Source organism: Dermacentor andersoni, chromosome 3 (assembly GCF_023375885.2).
Source record: "Dermacentor andersoni chromosome 3, qqDerAnde1_hic_scaffold, whole genome shotgun sequence".
In the NCBI taxonomy this organism is placed as follows: Eukaryota; Metazoa; Arthropoda; class Arachnida; order Ixodida; family Ixodidae; genus Dermacentor; species Dermacentor andersoni.
Window position 1 is genome coordinate 118,150,073 of NC_092816.1, and position 16,467 is coordinate 118,166,539.

At 46.7% G+C, this 16,467-nt stretch overlaps 1 protein-coding gene across 2 annotated transcripts; it reads right to left on the bottom strand.

Moving 5' to 3' along the window:
* Positions 1 to 558: 558 nt before the first annotated feature.
* LOC126539108 (E3 ubiquitin-protein ligase MARCHF3-like) lies at positions 559 to 11,031 on the bottom strand. Of its 2 annotated transcripts, none has more exons than XM_050185837.3 (4): positions 10,379 to 11,031; positions 9,031 to 9,140; positions 4,690 to 4,913; positions 559 to 1,558 (listed from the first exon to the last, which is right to left on the bottom strand). In XM_050185837.3, exons 1-4 carry the CDS (start codon positions 10,788 to 10,790, stop codon positions 1,396 to 1,398), a joined length of 909 nt encoding a protein of 302 aa, XP_050041794.1. In that variant the 5' UTR covers positions 10,791 to 11,031; the 3' UTR covers positions 559 to 1,395. The 2 variants fall into 2 exon arrangements, with proteins under 2 accessions (XP_050041794.1, XP_054930715.1); XM_055074740.1 differs by having other exon boundaries at positions 9,019 to 9,140.
* Positions 11,032 to 16,467: the final 5,436 nt, after the last annotated feature.

Genomic DNA, 16,467 nt, shown 5'->3' on the forward strand with positions numbered 1-16,467 from the left:
GCGACTCTAAAGCCACCCTGGAGCATATCCTATGGGAATGTACGGCTATAGGCTATAATACTGTATGACGGTGATGCAGCCTCAAACAGCGACAGCCTCCGAGCTCTCTGGGGGTCTGTGTTTCTCAGCTCGGACCTGCAGCACAAACTCTGGGCCATCCAGCGAGCCGAGAAAGCCGCCAAGGGCGAACAACCCATGGCCGAAACCTAGGTGGGGTCCAGGCCCACCCCACCAAACCGCAGGGCACTTAATTAGGTTATTTGAATGAAAGAATAAAATTTGTTTTATCTTTAGGTGCACTTCTTGATACTACAAAAAATATTAATGCACTGGTCAAATGCGTATACCTATATAGCTTTTTAGAATTTAATGCGATACGTATTGATACTTTGATACCCACAACACGGCACAAAGCAACGTCATTACCACTCTGCTGTATGTATCAGCTAACATTAGCCAACTTGTAGAAGAAAACACAAATTGGAGAAAGACACGGAGCTATATACATTGGAGGTCTGAGGACCGAACACCGTTGGTGTGGCACCATGCTATTCCCTATTTCTTTTTTTTCTTTTACCAGCTTCGCTAATGTTAGCACGGACACCCGACCTAACGTGCAGCATTTACCTAGAAGTTCACCTTTAAGGACAGTTCATGACATATTCCCCATGCATGACATTTCTGTTGTCTCGACAAGCGTTTCATGACAGCGAATGTGGCCGAAGGTGTCAGTCGGGCCGTGAACATGGCTAACTTGTCGCGATCCCACGAATAACTAGCAAGCGGTATGAATGTCAACGCGCTTGAAGACCACTTATCCGGAAACTTTTCTAATACACTCAGTGCTTCCTATAACTGTGTCATCACACGTACACAATAGCGTATCATTAAGAAGTAGGTCTGCTCTCAACAATCACGAGTATTTTGTCATAGTGACCTTTCATCTTTGCTGGTGCTTGGTGCTGCGCATGAACCGGGAAGACCCACGCATGCACAAATATGAAGTAAGAACGTCAGTGGGAACGGGAACGCTGCGATACTCTAGTGCCTTCGTATGTATGCTGCTGAAGGACATCGTCAAAAGATGTGCGTTTTTCTATGCTTGTGTAGGAAGTCTCCGAGCAGCAGTTACAGCATGCATGACACTCAAATCTGGGTCTACACAACGGCCCGACACTATCATTGTTTCCACGTTCAAGATGCTATAGGTGGACGTACTGTGTCGCCAAACATAGAGCTGGAGTGTTTTTTTTTTTTGTTGTTGTTGTCAGATTGCGGCTTTCGGGGTGAAACCTCTTTTAGGAATAAGAACTCATTCACGGTCGAAAAAAGAGCTTGCGCTCTTCCGCTTTGTTTGTCACACCAGCAGCCTCTTTTTCCCGCCCCTTGGCATCTTTATTGAGCTCCGCCACAAGACAACACGGGGTCTCGGGAGCCGCCACCGGTACGCCAGAAGCGAAGGTTCGACCACGCGGCTCCGCTGGTCTCGTCAGTGCTGAGCACGAGCTTCAGGCAGGTACTATCTTCGTGCCACTTCTTAAAAGCCTTGTACGAGTACCTGCGACAAGGAAGCTTTGTGTTTATCAACGAAATGTCGCGACTACGTGCGACAAATAAACTAGACCATCGCATTCACAGCCCTTTCCTTCAAAGCTCTTTGGTGCGTAGAACAATAAGTATGGGAGCGTGAGATGTTTGAGCCCTATTGAAACTAAATTATGGGGTTTGACGCGCTAAAATCACAATAATATAAGGTCCATCCATGGCGTAGTAGTGGAGTATGTATTAATTTGGAGCCCCTGGGATTCCTTAACGCGCGCGTCGCACATATAAAAAGGGCGGCCCTGAGCCGGGTTTGAATCCGCGACCTGAAGCTCAGCAGCGCAGCGCCATAGCAACTAAGCTACCACGGCGGGAGAGTTTTGTCGTTCTTAGCACCGAAGAGCATGGAATAAAATGACTGTGCATGGGATCGTATAGGAGAGCTGGATCACTGCACCACAAGTGATACGCCTCACTCTGGGGTCACTGCTGGTGGCTCGCATAAAATACGTCAAGCAGTCGTTAAGGGATGGCTTTGAATAAAAGTCGTTTAGAAGTAATGCGTCTCTCTCTCTCACTAACTTTTTGTTTGAAAGATAGGATTCGCAAACATGTGTTAAAAACTCGCCCCCTGTTCCCCGCAGCTAAACATGTAGTACTGCTTTCGGAGAAAATTAAAGCCAATGGAGTCCGTCATGTCTCATTTTGCCTACACTGAAGCCTGACTGAAGTGCAACCTTACCTTGTAAAAAGTATCGACGTGAACGACCCGATGTAACGCAGACTATGAGCGAGGTCGTAATGGAATGTTGGAGGGAAGGAAAGGGGAGTGGGTACAGAATAATTTCTACCACGTGCGGCTTTCTACCGTAAACCTTTATTCCTGCACAGGAACGTTTCTGCATTCCGCCCCAATTGGATTGTGGTGGCCGTGCCAAGGTATTGTACTAGTATTTCCGTGCTCAGCAGATTCGTGCCATAGCGCGACTGGGTAACTGCGGCTGGTGTCTTCTTGTAACTGAGGCTATTGGACTCTTGCTGACTCTGCTCAAATACGTGGTTTTGCGAACATCCTTGGTAACAGAAAATCATCGGTAGTAATGCAGAACGTCCTTGATAATGCAGAAAAATCGTGACAATTTCAATAGCTGTCCTAGAACGCTTAGACATATAGGCCGTTCCCCAGTACGAAACATTCAACATACATGCTATTTTCAGAAGAGAATACCCGACATAATAACTTTATTCCGAACCTGAATTTAAACAAGCAACAGTTTTGAGGACTCATGTTGATTATTTGTATCTTCCTAAAAATACACGACATTAAGAGGCGACACAAACTATGCAACGCAACTCCTGATCAATTTGGACTACCTATCCAACGCTAGAAAAAAAAAGATGGGTCTGGTATTCTCGCTATTTATTGCCCATAAAATAACCACATTGGCGTAGAAGCTTAACTAAGCTCACTATTGAGGCATTTAATCACGTGTCTTCTCTTCTGCTTCCCGTTTCACTCCATACAGGACACCGGTTAGGTGAGGCAATTTGCACATTGCAAATGTTCGGCAAAGTATAATAGGCAAACAACAATTTACAAATAGCAATGCGTTGGTTCAGTTTCAGCCTGCGCCAGGTGGGCATTCAATTTTGTTCTCACGTGCTTAGCGTTCAATAGGACAGGGACATGAGTATCGGAACAGGGCATCGACTAGCCTTTCTGCGTTCGTAATTGTTCCTGTCCTGCCATGCGCACAAAGTTCCTCATCATGGCATTATCAAAATTATATCTGCTGAAAAATGGAAACATTCTACACTTCTACATACATATTCCCGCCGAATGAGTTATGCTATAACCTTTATTTCTCAATCCCCTGATGAGGCCAATATCACCGGCCCTCACGCGCATGGGTGAGTCTTTCCTGGGTTATGCAACGCCATCTTGCTAATAGAGCTCAGATCGCATCGGTCGTTGGGTTACCATGGCAAAATCTCCTGAAACGTGGCAACGCTGTGAGACACTAAAGTGATGTAGTATGGACCTTTGTGTGTCAACACAATACGGGTGCGTTATTTTCGCAAAAAGTGGCGATAAGATACACTGTGACACGTGTACCTATTCTAGCAAACTTAAGAGGAAGACTTATCTCACACCGCAGCCTTGCTTTTACTCAAATTTCTCAGGAAGATCGCATTTTCTAAAATTTTCCAATGCTAACGGAAGCGCTCAACATTTGTGCCTGCCCAGCACGTTTGAAAAAAAAAATATAATAAGGCGCCGTCGTAAGCGCACCACGCTATCGCTGAAGCGGGCTTCTGCGGAGAGGTGAAATTTCTCTGCCTGTTGAATATGAACCAAACAAACGACGATACATCTTGTTTTATTCAACGATGCAAACTGAAAAATGATGTCCCGCGATGAAGTCTAGATGAAGACGAAGTTACGGTAAGTGCTTATTCTTTTAAAACCATAAGGACGAAAACACAGGTTACTGCAAGTCTGCATGCTCACGCCGCGCCCAAAGAGCGAACGAAACCAAGCTGTTGCTAGCTTTCAATATGGGATATCGACACGTAATTTCGCCTTTTTCTCGAATTCTGTAAACTGATGATCGCTTTACATATGGCAGTCATAAATTTGTATATACTTGAAATCAAGCAAGAAAAAGTCCAAATAAAGAACCTTATCTGCTTATTGCCGGCCCTACTGATATTACGAATTCATTCTTGCCATTGTTGTTTTTTAGGCTAAAAATCCAGAAACTCGATGTTTTTGGGTCCGTTGTTATTGTTAAAGCATGCTAGCACGCAAAATGCGAACCCAGCCACCGTTGAGTATGAATGAACGTCGATTCACTCGATAAAGAACGCCCGATTTCCAGCTGCAATGCCGATACGAAGGCAGCGAAAGCAGAGGTCAACGGCGACGTTGGCTACCCGAACCACAATTCACTGCCAGGGCCTGCCGGAGCAGTGGCGTAATAGTACTACTCGCGAAATTGATTTGTTGAAATTCAGGTGACTAAGCGTCCTACTTCATTCCACCGCATGTAATTGCAGTCGAGGAGGGCATCATCTCTGCAGCCACGAGTGGCGCACGCTATCCCCTTTTCGCACCTCATGGTTTCGTTCAACGCTTCGACTTACGTGAAGCTGACGAAAGGAAAGTACAGCCAGAGGATGTTCTGCACGGCCAACAGCACGACCACGGTGGCGGCCAGCTTGTCTCCGACCCGGGAGGGCAGGCACACGGCGTACAGCCAGGCCAGCGTGAAGATGAAGGCGATGCTGAGCGCAAAGAGCGCGCCCAACACCACGTAGCCGAGAACGGGGCGGCGGGCCTCAACATCGAACAGCAGGCGCCACGCCGGCTGCACGCAGAGATAGGAGGAGAGGTTAGAGTTTATTTTTGAAATTTATTTTTATATGGTACACACTGCGCACGACAAGATGATTCAACCAGGAACGACGCAGCATAGTAAAGGTACAGTGACTATATGCATCAGAACGGTGAAGGTACGGCGCGCAAAATTACAATTATGCAACTCCCACGCGCACTCTTTTCTTTTTAGTAGGCACATACCATTCCTTTAGCCAATGGCCGTTATGGACAGAACTTTGAGAACTATGGCGCAATAATCAATTGCTGCTTCTTTGTCTCCCGTTCAATATAACTCAAAGACTGCAGTCATTTTCATGCGACACCACATGAATGAGAAATGTGTACGTCATGTTGCAGTGGTTTACAAACTGCCTGATAACGTTCCACAAGATATATTTTGGGCAGACTAGAGGCTGCACGAACAATATGTTTGGGAAAATTTGAACATAATTATTTACGTTACACCACGTGTTATTTGTCCGAACACTGACGTGACGGTGGATGGGGACACTTGTGAACAGCCAACGTGTGAATTAGCAAGCAATATTCTATAAAAGATACTTTTCAATGCCCGCACTATAGTAAGTTATCTTTGTTGGCAAGTGAAGAGTCCCATCTGTCGTCCTCGTGAACCGTGTGTTATTGTTCTCGCATTATTGTTTGCGCTGCCCATAATAGATTGTCTTTATTTAAGTTATCAGGCTCAGATAAAGACTTTCAGTGGAGTGCCAGAACTCGTTTGTGTCGCCTCGTCTGTCACTGAATATTCTCGCTTGAGTTGTAAACATGGTTAAACCTAAGCTATTAGTGAATGTGGCGTTGTTATTCAGATTTAGAGCATGACATAGCAGCTACTACAAGTTGTAGAGCAACTCCTAATAGCGAGCGCTAGCGAATGGTTACTGCGAACACTCATAACACAGTCGCTTCGCCGAAAATTCGTGGTCATTACGAATAAAGAACTTTTTGACACCCCCTCCCCCCCCGCCCCCTTCATTCCTCTCTTCTTTTCCGATATTCCACATTGAGTCTGTTAACTCGTTGTCTTGGCTAAGGCAGCTCCTTTCAACAGTGCAGAAATAGCTGACTAATGGTGACATCGTTGGGAAATTTGTCCGGAAGGAGCCTTTCTTGCAGCGCGTGTCAGAGCATCTTTACGGGAATGCTTAAGAGAACGCTTGCGTTGCCATAAAGTATTGGGAGCTTTTATACCTAATAAATTTTAAGATATCATGACAACTTCCAGGCGGCACCGACTACTACTACTTCTGTATCATTGAAGGGCGAGCAAAGGCTACAGGATAAATAATTAAACGACACTTACTTGCACATGCAACCGTTGCGATAACTGTGCACCAGATAAGTCAAAGTAGTACACATAAGGAGAATGCCTCACTACCTTGCAGCTAGCAAACCCTTAATTTTCTAGGGATAGGGAGTCACAATTACACTTAATGACGATCAGAAAATCACAGAAGTACAGTCCCAACTACACTTATACCTAAAGACCACATTAGGTATCTTATCTATATATGGTGTGAAAATAATAGTTAACTGGTGATGTGTAAGTGAAGTCGAAAGCGCGTGGGATAGGTATTGCCTTTGCGGTAAAATACGTATGCTACTGCTACGGCCTTGTGAATTTTGCAAGCGTGAAAAATTAAGTCCGCTGTCCTGGTAGAAGTATAACTGTCACCGAGATTAAATTTGGCGATAATGGGGTGAATTGTATTGTAGCTGATGTGCATGCGAAGGTACAATGATGCGGATAAATGGCAGCTTTTGCATAAAATTCGTAAGCAAGCGCTCGAAAGCAATATGTGGCTGCTATCCGCAATGTTTCCCAGTGTCTAAAAACAAGCATTTTTGACACCGACTTTACATTCTTTGGAAATTCGACTCATGTTGGCAATTATGTGCAGCGAAATCTTACTTTGCTTGGCCTAAATTTTATTCTCCAATTAATTACTTAACACACCGTTCTTCCCATTTGTTTTCCCGGTTATACCGTCCTCGCATTAGTTTTCGCCGTGCCTTTAGGGAATTAATTTTAATTGAAAAACGTTTAATTAATAAGGAAAGGTTTGTGGAAGCACGTGAATGGGACCCCTAGTCCAGGGCTCTACTGGCCTCAGCGGCCCGCCAGGCTTGATCTAAGAGTGCCCCCTGGGCCACCTTTACTTCGAGGGCGAGCCAGGCCTTCCAATTCTCCGTTCTGCATTGTTGCGCTGGAATGTGAGGCGCATTAAATTTCGGTAGCCTGAGATCGCATTTTTCCGTTATGTGGGCGGGAGTTGGCTGACATCCGCACCACGGTCAAGTGTCCACGTAAGCGGTGAAGTGGTTGGCATGTTTTACCCGTAGGGGTTGGCATGTATTTGTCTGCAGGTGGCGCCACTCATACGCTTCCCCACACATAAATGAGGGTGTGGCGGGGGCTAGCGCTGGCTTTCCCGGCGTTGGTGTTCTAGGATATCCCGGGGCGTGTGGGGCGTCTGGGACGCGAGGAGGGTGTCTGGACTGAGGACACTCGTCCGGTGAGTCATAACTCCAGTTGCACTGTCCGCTCTGTCGTTCCCCGTGGATGCGATTTGTCCCGGGCAACATATGATTCTGTGTCCCTGTTGCAATGTTGTACCTGGGAGGCGGGCGACACATGCAGGAGCGCTGCGGCTAGTAAAATAACGGCATGCTACTTGAGAGTCCGTGAGGGTACAAGAGCCCTGCTGCCTCATGGCTTCTTTGGTTTCGATTGCGAAGGCGACCGCCAGGGCTTCAGCCGTGTTTGCTAAGCCGGTCTTGGCCGAGGTGGAGGTGAATATACCTGTCCTGCGAGAATAGCCAACGAGGGCCAGCAAAAAGCCATGTGTGCCGCAGTGGGCTGCGTCTGTGTAAAGTGTCTGTCATAGGGAACTAAGCGACAAACCTTGTTTATATTTGGTGGAAATAAGGAATATGTGTAGACAAATTTCACAATCTGTGGAATAATTACTGCCTTTGTTCTGTGCTACTTATTTAAGCGCTCCAGTTCGTTATATGTGCTTTTTAAGAAAGTAGATTTTAGTTAGCTGTACTGCATGAAATGTAACAGCGACTCCGAACAAATATGTCGAAAATAGAGGAGAGGGGGGGCAGGGGTTTATGGTTGATATGATTACAAAGTGCGGGTAATGCACGGCTTATGTTAAAATTTCTTAACAAAGTGCTAGGGAACGTTTAACGCGACAGACTTTTCAAACGAGTGGGTCACATGCGGACATATTCTGAAAGCGTCTAATGTAATTGCACACAACTAACTTTTTAAATGCGACTGCTCAAAAGAATGCTAGCAATCGGGCTGCGATTCTGAAAAGTCGCACAAGACTGCGGTGTTTGTGTTCCTAATTCTTAAAATCACCATTGGCGTATTAGTACACGACTAGCGCTTCTTTTTTTTTTTGGTAATACATCTGTTTACGATTGGCACTAACACCTGAAGCCCTCCTCGATTTTGCGTTACAAGTTGGCGTTATTAGGGAGAAAACTGCAGAAGATGGCTGGCGATCATTAGTAGTAACGTAGTAAAGACGACGAGCGCAGACCAAAGATCACCAGCGCTAAGCACGAGATTTTCACTAGAGCTCGCTCTTGGTGGGCTGCTTCTGAGCGCCGGGGTAAATGCTGCGAACGCCCATTAAGTAAACCGCTTAATGACTCGTGGAGGCGCTTGGTACTATCGAAACTATACAGATGGTTCCGCTATAGTTTCAAGGATGAAGGTGTTTCTGGAAACTTCCTGAACATTTGCTGGAACATTTTGCTCAGTGTGGTAAACATATGTATCGGGCAGCACTTTAAAGGCAATAACACCGAACACATCAAAAAAGCAGCAACTTCGTTTAGACGACCCTTTAATTGTTCATGCTGTCTTGCCTTTAAATACTTACCCCGCGCTATTTTTGTTTCAACCCTAGAAGCTTAAGGCGTGTATAATCTGGCTGCAGGCTGGTGCGCAACGCAGCACAATCCGTACACTATCCTTTCGGATATATTTAAAGGGCGGAATCATATTACGAGCTTAAAAACACTGCATCAATCTCGTAGTTTGTATGCACCTTTAAGCTTACCTCTGCCTGCTTGCGGACTGTGAAATGGAAATGGCAGACCTGACACTGGGGGTCCACCGTTCGCTGAATCCACCGCTCCAGGCAGTCTCGATGGACGAAGCCAATGGTTCCTTGATAAACAGGAATCATTTTACACTTAGACACGGTCGACAACGGCTGTACAGCGCGCGTATTAAACGGTCATATGCGATTGCATGCAATGATGAACCATCACTTTACGATTTTAAGATTTGCCTTGCCACGGCCTGATCACGCTACGCTAATGTGTCTTTTCTCGCTTACATTTCGAGCTCCTTAAGATACAACGTTTATAAAAAAAGGCATATTTTTTGATAAAACACGCAAAAAGCAGAAGAACTGCGTGGTTTATATTTTTGTTATATATATGGCAAAGAGAAATTATATCGACGTCCGCAGTCATGAGGGGCCTTGTAAGCATTGTGAAGGGGGCTTGTGGCTGGGCTTACCCATAACTCATAATCTAAATATGCTGCGATTGCACCGCTGAAACTATTTTGTCACGCGCTACGGAATGGCGCGTATATGTTTAGTTTAAGCCCTTGAGAGTGAGATGAGAACATTAGTAAAGAGCGTTTGCCATTTAACAAGCAAAACTACAAGCTAGAGCGCTTGCACAGAATACATTTGCGAAAGTGTTGCGATACATAAATCTTTGAATTACTATAGCGTTATTAAAGGGTAAAAGTGAAGTAAGCGACTCACGGAGATGGTGTACCAAAAAGTGCGTCAGTAATCCGCCATCACGTGGTGGGTGTCTTTGCGCCTTGGCGTCTTGGCGTCTTGGCGGCCACGCATGCAATCGCTATGCCGCTAAACGGGGCGCCAAGCTACACAGCCACACTCGAGTTACCGCGAAACGAATTGACATAATTTAGACGATCGAATGAAATGAAAAGGTATGCGTCATCTGTCGTTTAGAGTAGCTGTTAAACGAAAGGTTTCACGAAATCTTCGTCAAAACGTTTATTTTTACCAAGCGCGCTGAATCTGTTCTAATTTGCTGGGTCCTAAGCTTACATACAGTGCAATTCTCCTGCATAGTTCATAGAATTTTACAGAAGAACGCTGGTGCAGTCACGTACGGCCGCACCGGAACGCCAGCAACAGTGCTCTCATTCCAGCGCGCCCTTGGCGGAGTGTACTAAGGAGGAAGCCGCCGCGGTGTAAGCGTGCAATACGAGATCTTCGTCACCCCAAGAGCGGGCTTTATAACGTATGTGCGTACGTACACATTCAGGCGGGAAATGAGGCCAATGACATGAGTGAGGCAGGAATGAGCGTCCGCGCAGTTGCTATCACCATACAAGAGCACAAGGTAAACGCTCACCACGGCAGTTGCAGGGCTCCAGCAGCGGCTGCTTCGCGTCTCCGAAGAAGCAGATGCGGCACGTGGGGGAGCCGTCGCTGCTGTTGCTCAGACTAAGCGACTCCGCGGACGCGCGACGTTGAGAGGCCGACGCCGAGGAGCGGTCGTCCAATGCCGGCGTCGTGGAGTCTACCTCCTGGGGCCACGACAAGAACGTGGCGTCCTGCTCGACTACATCCGCGGCGGCGCCCAGCAGGGCTTCCATCGGCACTATGGCCGAGGGAGGAGATCCGGTCGAAAGTGCGCCGGAGGAAGAGAGGACGCCGCTGCCGTGGTCCAAGTCGCAGATGAACGCCGAATGCGCCGCCGGTATGATGGGGCAGTTCCCGGAGCAAGCCATCGGTAAGGCTCCCTCTTCAGCCAGGTGACTCATGACCGCTAGTGGAAGGTGTTCTCAGCCCTTTCGTCTCCCGCTTGCCTGCCCTAGATGAGCGACGCAGAAAAATCGAGCAGAACGAACGTGCGTGGGCTGCAGCAAACGCGTGCTGCATGCACGTGCATATAGTTGATCTTCGTCGTCGTTTCAGCTTTGAGGAACGTCGGCGCGTTGTCGTTCTCATACATGGTCGAAGTAGCGACGAATGTTGTTGCACCTCGACTGATGTCCACGTGTGCTGCAAGGGGCGGGCGAAACGGGAGCGTGTACTCGGGGCCGGACGAAATTGTTAGGCAGTGGAGGGAAAGGTAAGGAGGCAAAGCGCGTGCACGAGTAAGACTTCTCCAGAAAAGAGTGCCGCGTTCTCATTCGCGCTGGTTTAGATTGGAGAAGAGGAAACATTAGCATCTCATTTGAAACAACCAAATTATACGAAATGCATCACTTAGTGCTGAATACGGCTTAATTTTCGGACTTTATTTCTCCAGCGGTTGGCCACATGTGAAATAATAGTGACGGAAACTTGCCTGGTAGTTCTCAAATCGTTGTCATGCAGCCGTACAAAAGCCCGAAACACATGCGGGCTTTTCTAGCTACGAATTTTACTTACATTTAGGCAGGCGCCTTAATAAATTATGGAGATGTGAGCTGAATCTAGCCAAATTTGGTGTCGTTAGTTTGGTTTCCTGTCCGAGCCTTATTGTTACTACTGCTTTAACTAGCAGGAATATTTTCGCGAGTGCGCTTTTGTCTGCAGGCCTGCTAGCAGTGAACAATAACTAGCTCAGAAGGACTGAAGTAGATCTTGCCACACGCTATGCCATGAAACGACATGTCGTTTTCAGAACATGCTTTAGTCTTACGGCGAAAACAAAAGATGCTGTTTTCACATTGAACGCGGTAATTTGTCAGTTTCCATGTCTGCAAGGAATCCGGGAGAAACCGCAAACAGCGCTCATTTCAGAATTGGAGCAGTCGACTAGCACACAGCGCCACTGCGTTGCTTCCAGACACTGTCCACGCAGCTAAATTTCGTTACAACTGATTCAACTTGCTTCCATGTGAATTTACACCAATACAAATGGATTTGCTAAAAAAAATCATGGCTGAATTTCGGAAACTTGTTAGAAGAAACGAAATTTGCTTCGCTTAGTCGTTACTAACTTGTCACGTTCGTACGTTTCAGAGGAGTGTAAGACCCCCACGGGGAACGGGTGTCTGCTTTGTTTCCAAGCCCTGGCCCTGCTTCAAATGCTACGTGCTACTCACGGCGAACAAGAACAATAGCCAGTAATTGCGCACAAGCTGCCTTATAACCCGCATCAGCAAACGAAGAAGAGTGGGGTACTCGAACTTACAAATGGAGCTTTCATTTGCTTTCATACTGAGAGAAACTGACGAAGTAATTTTATAGTTTTTGGCTTCATTTTCTCACTAAACTATATTAGTAGTTAGCTTCTGAAAGTAGAATAAAGTTGTTATCTACATATTGTGAGATGTTATGTCGTTATCATACCGTCGTCGTCATAATGTCGCCGTCATTTCGTCATTCTGATGTCACTGGCATCATTCCTTCGTTGAATCATTACTCTAGCGTCATGATCCTATGGTTTTCACGCCGTCGTCATCACACCAGCGTCGTTATACCATCATCGCCACTCCAACGCCATATCATGGTCGCCATGCAGTCATGATCAGGCCGTTATGGCGGTCCCATTTTGTCGTAGTCATTCCAGTGCCGTATGCCACTGACGCCATGCCTTCATCTTCATTCCACTATCGTCAATGCGCCGTCACCATACCGTCATCTTCATGTTGTCACGGTTGTTCCACCGGCGTCATTACTTTGTCGTCATGCGTGTCATGGACTTAACCGAGTGCGATTCCAACGGGAATGTCCATCTGGGTCGTGTGTTTTCTTATATCGCAGCCGGTCAATACCACCGCAGACTATCCAAGCACAGTAGTACTTGTAGCACTGCGAACCCCATTTATGGCTACAGCCACTTCTGCAGGTCTGTTGTCCTTAAAGACTGTAACAGTGCTTTTGTGGCCCTCAATAGCGATGATTTATGAGGATAGAATTCTTAATTTATTTGGTCTGATAACGTTCTTTGTTCAACTCACACTCTCCCGATTGCGAGCTATAGTCTTTGTAAGGTATAATGGGTACAGTCACACAGAACTTGTTGAAGAATCTCCTCGTGATACCAGTCTTAACACGAGGCGTTTTCGGTCCATCCTATTTGAAAAGCAAGCGAGTTTGTAAATGTCGCTGCTAACTATAGACGGCAAAACAGGGTACCCTCGCATCGACATATTCCAGGTGGGATGCAAAGGGACACTGCAACAAACCCGCTATTGTGACTATAAGAGTAGGGTGAAATAAAAAGCGTGTGGGGGTAAAATAAAAGACGCGTTAGGAGAGCGTTCTAATGTGAATACGCATTGTGATGTGACTACATTGATGTGACTACTTGACGGAGTTGATGCAACGAGCGCCAGGAGTTGACGCATTGCGCAGACACACCATGTAATTCCAAGATCGAAATATGTTCGTGCTGCTGCGTTTCTCAGAGTAAAGTTGCGAGCGCCGCTACAGCAGAGTTCTTAGATGCGAAAGCGTCCGCCACGTCCAATTTCTTGATGTTACGGCACAGTGAAATTGAACTGAAAGGATGCAGTTGAATCAACGGGACTCTTAGTCCGCACAAAAGGTTGCATATTCTTGACAGCGGTTTTCTAGGATCAAGTTCGGAGCCGAGGGTCAGCCATTAATTCCCATCCAGCTTGTACAGGTGGTGTTGGATATGTCCTTGGAGTCGCCTAGCGTCACCAATATTATGCAAAGGCCACGGAAATCGACTTGCTAGCAAGTACGTCAGCGTGAAGTTGGAAGTGGTAGAGCTGGCTGCGCAGGACTTTGCGTGTGTGTGGGACAGGTAGGTCGTGACGCTCTCAGACGGTTGTTCATGAAGACATGCCTTAATTGAGGTGTACAGAAGAAATTGCATCAACAACTAATTCACATATTGCTGCGCAAGGTGGAGCTGTAATTCCACCCCAAAGAGAAAGAAGTGCTTCTTCCTAGTGAAAGAGACAGCGAGTGAAAAAACTGCAATTTTCAACAAGCTCTTTTTCTGCCGTCTACATGATACACAATAGATGCAAGTTCTATTTACGTGTGCAATCTATTCACGCCTTTGTTAAAGCTTTGTATATACTTCTGTATATACGAATCGAGATATTAAGAAAATAAAATTCAGCTTGTTCCCTTGTGTTTTCAAATGTACGTACTACGCCGTAAGATTTGCACAAATTGTTCTCTGCGCATTATTATCACAAATGTTGCAATGCAACGGAGTGCGGCCCACAGCTAAATATTTTCACAATACTGTGCTACGCTGTGTATGAACGTAACGAAATCCCCTAACCACTAAAACAATATTTCAATTCTCGTACACATAAGAATTATTGATGCAGTGTCCTGCACAACGCCAACGAGAAGCATGCACCGGCAAAACAGTAAATCAGACATTAAAGACGACACACATGCAGCTGTTAAAACCAAGGAGAGATATTCGTGTGCTTGCTTGACACAATATCCACGTTGCAACACCAATAAGATTTATCGCTGAGCTCTCCATTCGTGCACTTCTGCATTCAGTACACCCTGTTTACCCGGCAAACATAGCATCGGCTTCGACACCAATGTCAATGCGCCGAAATGCAAAAACAGCCCCATGTCGTGCATTGGGCCCATCCTTAATGAGCCGGTGCACCCAGGTAACCCGGATTACCAAGCTACGACGAGTCCCATAATCAGCTTGTGGTTTTATTACGTAAGACCCCAGAATTCAATTTCTTCAACGCGGATGAGAAGCTCGCTTTCCAAGAAAAATGCGTGCTCTGCGCGCGTTCTAGTTTCGCATGGGATTGATAAGATGCAAACAAGTGCAGCACAGGCGCGGAGCACCACTGCATGGCATTCGTATGGCGCTATATTACATTCCATTAGCTTCGCCAGAATGCGCCTCGAAAGCGCATGCCAGCAAGAGGCTGGTGGTTTCGACTTAGTCGTACTAGACGCATACTTAGTAATGTTATCATTGCTAATCGTTGTTGTAGAGCAATATTACGTGTAATTCTATGACACGTATACTTTGTTTCTCGAGTATATTACGTGAACAACGTCTGCAGAGTGAGAACGTGCCGAGAAAAACCTGCACCTCCACAAACCAGGGCAGTCTAAGGTACTCTTATGGACTTTGACAGATTTCGCGATCCTGACAGCTCTACTTGGCCTTTGTTACGGCCTCTCTGATTGTTTCGCAATGTGAACTTTATAGAACGTGGTGATCTGTGATTCTAGCCAGTGTAATCACGGGTGTGGATTCGGTGACCATGGTGATCCGTGAATTAGAGGGAGCCATGCATAAAATAACGCTACCACAAAGTGGTTACCGCCCGCTGTAATGGTCTCTCCGGCACCTGGTATGGCCTTGCTCGCATGTACAGCGTCTTCTGGATGACCACTGCTTCATTTCCAAAGACTGTGGCCGTCTTGAGCGGCTCGCGGACACGACAGGTGAAAAGTTGTCCCTTTACGTTCGTCAAAAAGTCACAGTCCTGCGCGGCAGACGCAGCACACTCACAGCGTAAGCTGGAGGAGTGGTTACATAGGCGCTCCATTTTCGGCCCCAGGCAATACATGTCTTCGCGTCGAAGTATCTTCACGTCGTTTTCACGACAACAATCGGAACTGTCCGCCCGGAGTAGACGCTGAGCTGCACCTTGCCCAGCTGTCTGCACAGCGGTCCGCTGAGCCCAATGTCTCGTGGTTGCAGCCACACGCGTAGCTGTCAGAATCTCTTGTTCAGGTCCATTCTTTGCGAGATGGCGTCATAACGTGAACCGAAGAGTAAACACAGGTATCCAGAATACGTGTTGTGGTATAGTGTCTCCCTCTGTGAGATCTCCGTGTTACCATTCATTTATGTTCCGGTGTAGTCTAGCTAGATGGCGCACCCCCCTTCGGTCATGTGTCGAGCTTGGACCAATCAGGAGGTGCCATCTGGCGAGTGAAGTTTACGTGTAATAAACGGCCGCTAGCCGGCCCAGTCCTTTGTCTGGTTTCATCAGGAGCAGTTGGCTCCGTGTCTCCCTCTCTGCGTCGGGCGCTCGCCGCGCGCTCGCCTGACGCCGGGCCCCCGCTGTCTGCCGCTGCCGACACAACACGTGGCCCACGTGACTTGGGTCTCTTGACCCGTGGCACGGTGCGTTGCTGTTGATGATGGTAATGAAAATGATGGCATCCCCTTGGAAACAGGATGGTGACCAATCGTCACCTAGCTTGCTACATGCAGGGTCACCTACATGCAGTATGCAACTCCTACATAGAACTGCCACATACATGGACACCTTGTGCAATATAACATAACTGCATTGGAAAGTATGTGCATATAGACGCTACGCGGCGCGCATGCGAAATGTCAAAATACGATGGTAATGATCATGATGATGATGATGATGAAATAGCATTCCCTTTCAAACGGGACGGTGAAAAGCAGTCGCCTAGCCTGCTTGAATTAATCGTCTATGTCATACATGTTTTTTCATTGCATCAATATTTGTACATCTCCATAATCTTCTTTTCCTTCAAGACTTCTCTATC

What these genes read in the sequence shown, in the direction of transcription:
- LOC126539108 (XM_055074740.1), bottom strand. Translation starts at nt 10,790, where the DNA reads ATGAGTCACCTGGCTGAAGAGGGAGCCTTACCGATGGCTTGCTCCGGG. An exon ending in AGGCAGAGGTAAGCTTAAAG is followed by an intron (nt 4,914 to 9,018) that starts GTGCATACAAAC and finishes CTCTGCGTGCAG; the next exon opens with CCGGCGTGGCGCCTGCTGTT. An exon ending in TTTCCTTTCGTCAGCTTCAC is followed by an intron (nt 1,559 to 4,689) that starts GTAAGTCGAAGC and finishes TCCTTGTCGCAG; the next exon opens with GTACTCGTACAAGGCTTTTA.